Source organism: Nannospalax galili, unplaced genomic scaffold (assembly GCF_000622305.1).
Source record: "Nannospalax galili isolate Female #2095 unplaced genomic scaffold, S.galili_v1.0 scaffold386, whole genome shotgun sequence".
Lineage (NCBI taxonomy): Eukaryota > Metazoa > Chordata > Mammalia > Rodentia > Spalacidae > Nannospalax > Nannospalax galili.
The window spans coordinates 2,946,224-2,957,734 of NW_008356676.1; the positions used below are offsets into that span (position 1 = coordinate 2,946,224).

At 38.5% G+C, this 11,511-nt stretch overlaps 1 protein-coding gene across 2 annotated transcripts in view; it reads left to right on the top strand.

Moving 5' to 3' along the window:
* The first annotated feature begins 483 nt into the window (after window positions 1-483).
* Mtrf1 (mitochondrial translation release factor 1) overlaps window positions 484-11,511 on the top strand; it is a 40,707-nt gene continuing 29,679 nt past the window's right edge. Inside the window, exons 1-4 of one of the 2 annotated variants that reach the window (XM_017794759.2) lie at window positions 484-725; window positions 2,606-2,713; window positions 4,038-4,463; window positions 9,368-9,459. In XM_017794759.2, coding sequence (XP_017650248.1) covers window positions 4,046-4,463; window positions 9,368-9,459 — 510 coding nt within the window. In that variant the 5' untranslated portion in view covers window positions 484-725; window positions 2,606-2,713; window positions 4,038-4,045. The remainder of the gene's footprint in view (window positions 726-2,605; window positions 2,714-4,037; window positions 4,464-9,367; window positions 9,460-11,511) is intronic. The other variant, XM_008854693.3, reaches the window with a different exon arrangement.

Sequence of the window (11,511 nt, forward strand, 5' to 3'; positions counted from 1 at the left end):
TCAAAATAATGAAAGAATTTCTTTGGGTAGTTTAGGAGAGGAGAATAACATGTAGTTTTTGCAACATGTTCTCCTAAATTTTTGGACGTTGAAAAAAGTGGTTCTCATTTTGAAAAACTCAGGTCTTCTCAGTAAGTAGAGCTCTTGCCTAGCATGCATGGATTCCTAGGTTCACTTCCCTGCATTCCAAAAAATAAATCAGAAACTATTGCCCTAAGGTTTCAAATATAAAAAGAAATTCTTGTGATTGATTTCACCTCTAACACATTGAAAATTTTCATGGTTAAATCAGAACTGAAAGAATCTCTTTTCTGGGCTTGCAGGTAACAAGCGCCACCTTCGGTTCAGGGTGGATGGTACAGCGAAGCGTGGGATCGAAGGGCCTACTGAAGGATAAACTACAATTCCCAGCAGTCCTTGCAGGGAGCGCCTGGACACTGTGGTTCTTTCCCTTCAGGCTTTCTTCGTCCCTCCTACAAGGAAAGCCCTCGTCCTGGACTTCCGCTCCATATATGTTTGGCGCATGATGGTTGTTTGAGAATTTCCTTTCCACCTTTTCATTTCATACTTATCCATTGTGACAGAAGTTTAAGATAGACTGATCTGCAAAAGAGTCTGGCCCAGGAGGAGAGGGCTAAGGTTAACCCCGGAAGCAATAACCAGGAAGTGAAAGTGGCCTGAGTTTGTTGGGCTGAAATGTTGCCGGTACGAAGGTTCTGACATCAGTAAGGAACGCTTACGTCCTTTTCTTCTTTTACTGATGAACTCATAGTTCTTGCTCTTAAGAGGACTTTTTTATTTCCTATTCCCTGCCCCCACGTGTTACTTCCTTATACTGACATACTCCTTTATATTGACATGCACAGTATGATTTTCACATATTTCTGTCTTAGTGTACGGCTTAATATCGCTTTCAGCATACCAGAAACGGAGAATTGCCTTTAAAGTGAGACTATACTGTAGGTGATGTAGAAGTCGTCTCAAGTTCAGATAACCTTAGAAAGTAAACATCTTGGTATTTTTTTAAAACGGTAACATTAAGGTTCAGACCTTGGCAGTTACTGTTTCTAACATGTTCCTAAAATGTAAATTTTAGCCAGAATTATCACAAAAAAAATCTGTCATCCTTTTATTATTTCCATTTTGAAATGGATACACTTCTGATGTGCTCAAGACTAGACATAAGGAAACCTGCTGAGTGTTAACTTTGTGGCTGCCAGGCATGGGTGCGTTCTTCCACAGTCCTATTCCAGCTGTGATATATGATGTTAAATTTATTAGAGGAATCCAGCAAATGCTGAATATGTTGGAGACCGTTCTGAATATTAATGTTATAAATGATAATGCTGTTAGCAGATTTAGAGAGATTCAATGAGATTATTGTGAGTGCATCTCTGAGCATAGTAGAAACACTTGGAGTAAAGGTTGCTTATGATAATTTGTGGTGCTGCAGATCAGGCAGTGCTCTACCACTGAACCTCACTCCCAGCCCAGTCTGATAAATTTTGACCATTTGTTTCCAGTTTGAGCTTCAGGAGGTTAAACATTTTCCTTAGAACACTTTAACTTTTCCCTTTCTTGCTCAATAAAACCTCTGTTAGCTCTTGCTTATCCCTGGGAGGAGAACAGATCATTACTGTCATTGCCAATTGTACCTAATCTGTAATTTTTTAAAAATTATTTATTATATTTTTATTTTATGTGTATGAGTGTATTGCCTGTATGTGCGTAAGTGCACTCATGTTATGCAATGCCTGCAGAGGTCAAAAGAGGGCATCAGATACCCTGGAACTGGAGTTACAACTCTAAGCCACCATGTGGGTGCTGGGATTCCAGCCCAGGTCCTCTGAAAGAGCAGTCAGTGCTTTTAACTGCGGAGTCATCTTTCCCACATTTTTAAATTAAAAAAAAATTAATTTCTTATTATTTTTTACTAATCTGTCATTTTTTAAAAATTATTTTTATTTAGTATTCTCATTTTATGTGTATGAGTGTATTGCCTGCATGTATGTGAGTGCACCCATGTCATGCAATGCCGCGGTCAAAAGACTTGGGTGCCAGATTCCCCTGGAACTGGAGTTAAGGATGGTTCGTAGCCACCACGAACCACCACCACCAAGAGCAGTCAGTGCTCTTAACCGCTGAGCCTTCTCTCCAGTCCCTAATCTGTCATTTTTTAAAATAACTATTTTTGTTATGAAACTAATATGTGCTGCCAGGTGTGGTGGTGCATTCCTTAAATCCCAGCGCTGGGGAGGCAGAGGCAGGCGGATGTCTGTGCGTTGGAGGCCAGCCTGGTATACATAGTGAATTCCAGGCCTGCTGGGGCTACAAGGACACCCTGTCTCAAAAAGACCAAAGGAAGAAAAAGATCATTATTGTCCTTTTATCACCAGACCTCCTGGTGTCTGTTAATATTTAAAGATCTCAGCCGGGCATGGTGGCGCACGCCTTTAATCCCAGCACTAGGGAGGCAGAGGCAGGCGGATCTCTGTGAGTTCAAGGCCAGCCTGGTCTACATAGTGAGTTCCAGGCCAGCTGGGGCTACAGGAAGACCCTGTCTCAAAAAGTCCAAAAAAAAAAAATTAAAGATCTCTTCTTTTAGGTCCTCAGCTAAAAGAGAAGCTTCCTTTAAAAGGGATTGCAGGATTGAGATGAGAAGTACTGTTGGAATAGACAACCTGCATTGTAATACAAGCTCTGCCTCTATCCAGTGAGTGAATTGTTGTGATTACTTACCTGATGTTCTTGGACATCTGCATGCCTGAAATTAAAGAATTAAAGTACTTGCCTAGCATGTGCAAGGCCCTGGGGGTCAATCTGCAGCATCACAAAATAGTAATGACAATAATAATAATTTTAAAATTAAACTAAATTGCTTATTTAAGTTTTATACAGGCTTGTTGGCTCACATTTATAATCTAGCATTTGGGAGGCTGAAGCAAGAGTTTGTCCATTTGAAGCTATCCTGGGCAACATAGCAAGACCCTGCCATAAGTAGTCAATTACTGTAGGTAATAGACCATAGTTAATATTTTCCTTGAACTTCAGAAATCTTTAACTATGAACCACTTAAAGTTTGTATGATTATTTTGTAGTTTTAGTTTATTTAAGCCAGGCTCGGTGGCACACACCTTTAATCCTAGCACTTGGGAGGCAGAGGGAGATGGATATCTGTGAGTTTAAGGCCAACCTGGTCTGCATAGCAAGTTTCAGGCCAGCTGGGGCTACAGGGAGACTGTCTCAAAAAGACCAAAAAAATAAAGTGCTTATTTATACACTCAATTCTAGATTCTGTATATTTTCTAGAAAACCTATTCTGTTGATGTGTTATACCGCTATTCACTTGTCTTGGTTAATTGTATATGTTAAGTTGGTAGAAAACTGTTCTTTTCACTTGTTTATTTTAAAAGCTTTTTTAATGTGTATAGGTATTTACCTGCATCTATCTAAGTGCACTGTGTGTGCAATGCCTATGGAGGCCAGAAGAGGTGTCAGATCCCCCAGAACTGGAGTTAAGGACAGTTGTTAGTTGCCATGTGGGTGCTGGGAACTGAACCCTGGTCCTTTGCAAGAGCAGCCATGCTCTGAACAGCTGAGCCATCTCTCCAGGCCCCCTTATTTTTAAATTTTTTTAAATTACATTTTAATTTATGTTGTCTCTCTCTCTCTCTCTCTGTGTGTGTGTGTGTGTGTGTGTGTGTGTGTGTGTGTGTATGAGTACACATGTACTACATGGAGGTGAGAGGACAACTTGCAGGAATCAGTTTTCTCCTTCTACCACGTGGGTCTTGAGGATCAAACAGGTTTTCAAGCTTGGGTGCAGGCACCTTCACCCAATGGACCATCTCATCAGCTCCTTACTTGTTTTAAAATACTATTATTTAGTGGTTTCAAGAATTATATTTGTCAGTTATTGACTGTCTTTGGAGACACATGAGTCAGTGAACTAAAGATTTCTTTGAAACTCTTTCTGGCTTTACTATGCCATATATCTTTAGAGTTGCCTTTTTCAGACTGTGTGTCTTATATTTCAGATGCTGAGATGAGTCGTCACCTGTGTGTTTGGCTTTTTAGAAATCTCTCTTTTAATGCGTACCCCCAGTGGCACATCTACCTCCATTGTCAGCAATCTAGACAGATAAGTTTTGACGCAAGGCTGTGGGTTTTTAAACAAAGCAAGAATCACATTCTCCATCAGCTGTTAAATAAGAATCAGTCCAGGAAATATTTTCCTCAAGATACAAGGATGCTTTGGAAACATAAAGCTCTACAGAAATACTTGGAAGACTTAAATAAGGAGTACCAAGCACTTGGTCAGTGTTTGCAGGAGATCTCTGTGAATGAAGGAGACCGAACGTCCTTAAACAGAAGGCATGCTGAGTTGGCACCACTTGCAGCCATTTACCAAGAAATTCAGGAGGCTGAACAAGCAATTAAAGAATTAGAGTCAATGTGTGAAAGTAGGTAAAAGATAAGTATGTGTTTATAAGATGACCAATTTTCTAACTTAAACTTTGAACTCTGTCTTTTAAAAAGCCTACAGGTAACAAGCTCAATACTTGGTAAGCACAAGACTGTGTACTTGGTGTTTGACAGATTTCAGCTGCTATAGATCTGCTAAAAGAGCAGGCTCTTACAGTTTACCTTGCTAAGAGGGTTAGGGTCTGGATGTTATTCTATGGATAGGAATATAGAGTTCCTGTTTCATCAAAGGGCTAATATAGTCTAGTATGAGTGAAAATATTTATTTATTTAAGTATTATTGATGATATGATAACTACTAGAGAAATGTAGAGGCTTCTGAGAGAGCTCAGAAATCAAACGAGACAGATTAAGTCAAGCTTCCTTGATGCTTCTACACACACCTGGGGAGCCACAAAGAAAGCTTTATATTTTATTTGGGATATCTTGGGCTTTTTGTTTTGTTTTGTTTGTTTTCTTTTAAAGAGTTGGTTGCTGTTGTTTTTGTTTATTTCATTTTGCTTTTGACAAGGTCTTACTCTGTGGCTTTGGCGGGCCAGGAATTTGCAGCAGTCCTCCTGTTTTGTCTTTCTGAGTGCTGGGAATGCATCACCCCAGTGTTTTGTGGATTTTGTTGGTTGGTTGGTTGGGTTTTTTTGGTGCACAGATCTGGAGGACCAAGAACATGGGACTTTACTCGGGGTCTGGTGAGGGCCTACTGGCAGATGGTATCACATGGTGGAAGCTTATATGATTTGTTTTAAAGTTGCCTTTTAATGTTTATTCTTAGTATAGTTTAAGAATATTAGAATTTATTTATTATTTTGCACAGCTGAGAATTGAATCTAGTTCTTTGTGCATGCAAGCAGTCTGCTACTAAGCTTACCTCTAGCCTTTAGAATTTGTATGTTTAATGGCTATATGTATTTTCCTTGACAGTTAACAGATTGCTTGGAACCATAGAATTATTTGTAGTTACTATTATCATATAATAAATCTAAGTGTCTTCACTGTCCTTTAAACACTGAATAAACCAGACAAGGCAAAAGTTTACATGCCAGTATTCTCCAGAAGTTTACATACGACCAACCAATTATTCAAAACAATAATTCCAGGCTGGGTATAGTGGCTTATATCTGTAATCCCAGTACTCAGGAGTCAGAGGCAGGTCAGCCTGATCTATATAGCAAATTCCAGGCTAGCAGGGCTATATTAAAAAACCCTCTCCCAAACAACTATTTAAGAAAATCAATTCCACAGATTTTCCAGCTCTAGAATAGGATATTAGTCCCTAGTATCACATAAAGGATTAACTATTAAATCTAAATATTAATATGTATGTAACTGGAGTGTCACGCAAGGATTTCAAAAAAGAAGTATGTAAATGTAACTTTTTGATTTCATAGAGAGGTTAAAATGAAGGAGTTTGGTAAGATAATCCAGTCATTAATTTAGCAGTCTATTCATACACTAAGGACTTCTATTGGGAGACATACTTCATATACGTGAAAGCAATGTGGTGGAAATGCTAGCCTTAGAGAAACAGTGTGGTGGCTCAGAGAAGGGAGAAATTAATCCTTTCAGAAATAATTGGGTTAGTCTTTCAAGATTGGATTCTGTATTGATAAAAGAAGAAAGGACATCTTAGGTCAAAGGAACAGTCTAAGCAAATCCAAGGAAGGGTAAGAATGAACACCAGTTTCAACATGTAATTTATAGGGCAGGTGACAGTGTTGCAGCCTGTTAAGATGGTGATGGGTATTGAATGTCCCATGTTGAATGTGTGAGTGATGTTCTAGGCAGTTTTCTGGCTTCATGTGTCATCTTAAAAAAAAAAAAAATCCAAACCTGTTGCTTAATTCAAGGTCACCTAAAGCTTAGTTTACATCTGTGTTTTCTTATAATTTTAAATTTCCGGTTCTTACATTTAAGTCTTTGATATATGATGTTTGTTTTTATTTTTTATTATAATTTTAAGTTGTAGTGTTTCATAATTTTGTATCACCTTCATTTTTTTCTCTTACGAAAAAATTTCTAACCTATATAGAAAATTGAAAATAATGAATTCGGCATTTGTCTAGATCTTGCTATTGGCTTTGAGTCTTTGCTTTTGTCTTCTTTGAGACAGGGTCTCCCTGTAGCCCCAGCTAGCCTGGAACTCAGTATGTAGACCAGTCTGACCTGCCTTTGTATCCTGAGTGCTGGGATTTAATGCATGCGCCACCACATCTGGCCTTGCCTTTGATTTCTATGTTTGTACACCATCCTGTTTCATTAATCTTTGGAAGTGTTAAGGAGTGCCAAAGCCATATCCTTTATACCTGTAAAGTCCTGGATGCCCAATGCCTCACATGGTCTGTCTTCCATTAGTGATACCACAAGACCCTCAGGTACACTAAATGAACATATTTTTTCACTTTTGTATAATGCTACTCAAATTTATAAGAATTAATTTTAAAGAAGTTGCTTACTTCTAGTAGGATCTTATTAAATACTTTCTAAGTAAACTAACCTCTTTCAGTCTTCCTATAACATATGTGACATTTACAACTTGGAGTGGATCATTTGCAAAGGTTCTATGAGTTTTTCTTTTCTTCTGCTCTGTAACAGTAATGTCAGCTGCATTTACTAAGTCTTACTATGTACCAGGCACTAAGGTAAGTGCTTTATAAATATCTCATTTGAATGGTCAAAAAAGTCTTATATTTGGGACTGGAGAGATGGCTCAGTGGTTAAGAGCACTGGATGCTCTTGCAGAGAACCTGGGTTCAGTTCCCAGCACCTACATGTCTAACAACTGCCTGTAACTCCAGTTTCAGAAGATCCAATGCCTTTTTATAGCTTCCACGTGCACTACACACATGGTGTACTTACATACATGCAAGCAAAACACTCATACACATAAAATAAAAATGAATACATTTTTAATAAAAGACTTATGTAGGTAAAAGTTACTATCCCTGGGGCCTGGAGAGATGGCTCAGCAGTTAAGAGCACTGACTGCTCTTGCAGAGGACCCGGGTTTGATTCCCAGCACCCACTTGGCATCTATGAACCATCCTTAACTCCAGTTCCAGGGGAATCCAAAGCCCTCTTCTGACCTCCTCAGCATTGCATGACACAGGTGACCTCACATACATGGTAGGCAATACACTCATACACATGAAATAAAAATAATATTTTAAAAATTAAAAGTTACTATCCCCATTTTATAAATGAAGCTGAAAGGTTAAATGTCAAAGGTCATTTAGCCACAGATTTGAACCCAAGAACGAGACCCCAGAATCACTGCTCTTATTCACCGGACGATGATTCAAAGTCCAGTAGGGTTGACCTCTGTAGTTTATCATGCAGTCATTCCCTTCTACTCTTTTTTTAAAAATATTTTATTTATTATATTCATTTTCTGTGTATGAGTGTATTGCCTGAATGTATGTGAGTGCACCTGTGTCGTGCAGTGCCACGGAGGTCAGAAGAGTGCTTCGGATTCCCCTGGAACTGGAATTAAGGATGGTTCATAGCCACCATGTTGGTGCTGGGAATTGAACCCAGGTCCTCTGCAAGAGCAGTCAGTGCTCTTAACTGCTGAGCCATCTCTCCAGCCCTCTCCCTTCTAGTCTTTTGACTTATTTATATCTTCATTATGTCTGTGACGTAGCTGACTAGTCAGTCAATCCCTAACTTGTAGTCCCATCTCCATGCTTCTGGGCCACATACATGCTTAGTTATATTACGTACCTGCTCAGACTTTTGATAGCTCCTGTTGCTTATAAATGAGATTTCTAGGTTTGACATTTAAAAGCCCCTGCAGAATGACCCCATTAATTCTCTTTGCATATTCTCCTTTCCAGTCAAAATAAACAATTGGCCATTTCTTGCTGCCCATTTCCAGGTCTTTACCCTTGTTGATGTCTTACCTTGATTTCAATCTCCTCTGCAAAACAAATATGGTTACTTTCCTCTATTTTATCCTACGATCCTTTATATAACTGTCTTAACCTCAACCCATGAACCTATTTTTTACTGTTCCTTGCCTGAGGCTTACTCATTTCTATGTCTCCTGTAACACCAAACAGAAGATATAATATGTTGTTAAATGTTTAGTGATAGAATAAAATTGAGCTTGATTGGATTTTATAGTTTTCCTAAAAGTAAGAGATCACAGAAGTAACTGTATGATTGCAAAAAAGCTTTTTCTCGTTCCTTTGGTTCCAGAGATGTTTATAGAGTATTACCAGCCTGGTTCTCATTTGTGAAATATATGTACAGTGTATTCATAGTAGTGATATTACAATTGTGCACAGATGATGCATAGTTAGAACTAGTTCATATGACCCCTGAGCCAGGAAGCCCCCCTGAAGTGCTGAAGTATGGGTTTAACCCCACTCATTTGTGCCCCATGACACACTGGCAGTGCCCCATCACATACTGAAATTGTAGGTGTACATCCATCTTTCCCAGATTGACCCACTTGAGGCCTGGAACCATGTGTCTAACACCTAGTTCTCTCCTACCATGTGGGCTCTGGGATCAAATTCAAGTAGTCAGACTTGGTGGCAAGCCCCTTTACCCATTGAGCCATCTTGCCAGCCCTCCGATCCTTTAAAAATGTGGGTAAGAACATACTGTTTTTCATATTGGAAATACTTAACTGGGTTTTTTGTATAATCTCTTGCCTTCCCAATAGAAATAAAACAGTAGAAAACCAGAATGGTGGCACAATCTGTAATCCTAACACTTAGTAGGCTGAGACAGGAAGATAAGTAGCTCATGGCCAGCCTGGGCTATATAGTGAGACTCTGTCTCAAACAAACAAAAAACTTAGTAGACGTAGATCAGGTAGTAATTTAATACTTTATAAGAACTTTAAAAGAATTTACCATTATTCCTGTTGCGGTTCTAGGTCTAAATAAACAAGATGAAAAACAATTACAAGAACTTGCATTGGAAGAAAGGCAAAGCATTGATCAAAAAATCAACACACTATATAGTGAGGTATGTTTTAGGAAGTAGACTAATTTGAAAAGTGTTAATATGAAGGAGTATTGTTCTTTCTATGTTATACTTTGGTACTCAAACTATGTCCCAAACAATGGATTAGGTGTTTTCTTAACATGATATGTAATTAAGCTGTACTCAGTGTAATTTGCTGCAGGATAATATTGAAGAAATTGAAATGCAATGAATAAAGACTCCTAATTCAAAAAAAAATTGTAGCTGAATCTATTGACATGTTGTGAAAGAAAACATACTCTAGTAAAGAAAGTTAGGACCAGGTGTAGTGGTACATGCCTTTAATCGCAGCACGATGGAGGCAGAGGCAGGCAGATCCTGGTCTACATAGTGAGTTCCAGGCCAGCTGGGACTACAAGGAGACCCTGTCTGAAAAAGAAGAAGAAGAATGAGGAAGAGGAGGAAGAAGTTGTTGTTGTAGTTGTTTAGTAGTTGTAGTTGTTTAGGGAACCAGTGAGATGCCTCAGCAGGTAGAGATGCTTGTGGGCCCGATTTGACAACCTGAGTTCTATCCCTGCAACCCACAAGGTGTTAAGAGAGAACTAATTCCCTAGAGTTGCCCTCTGGCCCACACATGGCATGCTCAAATGACAGATACATTCACACACGCATGCATACACATGCACACACACATAAAAATAATAGAATTTTCTCTCTCTCTCTTTTTTTTTTCTTTTTTGAGACAGGGTCTCTCTGTAGCCCCAGCTGGCCTGGAACTCACTATGTAAACCAGGCTGGCCTTGAACTCACAAAGATCCACCTGCCTCTGCCTCCCAAGTGCTGGGATTCAAGGCCACCACATCTAGCAAAAAAAAATAGTAGAATTTTAAAAAGAAATTTAGTCATCATGGGGACAAGTCAGGAGGCTTTAGTGTTAGAATGGAATGATGTAGGTTCATGGTGGTTATATTAAACTGGAGACTTGCATTCTGGACAGAACAGAATGAATCTAAGTGTAGAGACAGCTGGTTAGCACAGGTCTTTAGTTAGATCTGACAAGACTTTGGCATGCTGGAAACTCAGAAGGTTCATGATACTGTGTCAGTATTAGCTGATAATCTAGACATGAAAGGGAAAATTCTCTTTTAATAGTGATCTCTTTTTAGCTCAATAGAGGGTTTAACAACCATCTATTGGTTTAATATTATAAATGATAATGAAGAACACAGTTCTGTGTACCATGTTTCTCTCTTGCATTTATCATCATCCTTCTACTTTCTTCCTGAGGGATCCAGGAGACAGACTTTTGGAGGACTTAGAGGATTATAGAGGTATAAACTACTTAAAAAGCAAAAGATATCTGACAGTTAGTCTAATATTCTCTTCCACTGACTGTATCATTTCTAGCAGAGATGGAATGTTTCAGAAATTGACAGTAGGGAGAGTCATGACATGTAGGTACTTTTAGTTTGAATTGAAAGAACTTTTAATAATAAGGAAATTGTTTTCCTATTCACCTAAAAGGAGAGGTGGTTATTTTCCAAACCACCCCTCCTCCTTTTCTGTCACATGTGAAAAACTATTTGAACCTTATCTTGAGAGTTCTCAACATAGTCTTTAAACAGAGTGACCCCACTGAGAAGGCAAGGCAGGGCATGGTGTCCACTCTCATTTATGATAGGGAATAATATATAATCATGTCTCCAAAGTGTTCATTTAGGATAAATGAAGGTTTTCAAAGCCTTGCCTCATTCATTTGATGAAAGATGCCACTGTTCAGAACTAATTTTAAGAGGTGAAATCTGGAGAAAATCAAATGGAACACTCTGTACTTTGATCTTAATTAACTGCATTTTAGAAAAGTAGGATAATCTGATAGCACTGCAGAAAATACCCAGACAAGTAACTTCATTGTTGACATGAAATGATAACTATTTAGATTTACTCATGATAACATTTTAGGACTAACCTCATTGGGTCATTACATGATTTTGTTAATTACTGACTTTTTTTATGTTTTGAGGACTTCTGTTTAACTTCAAGTAATAATATACCAAGGAAAAGACATGAGTGCTGACATTTTCTAAAATGCAG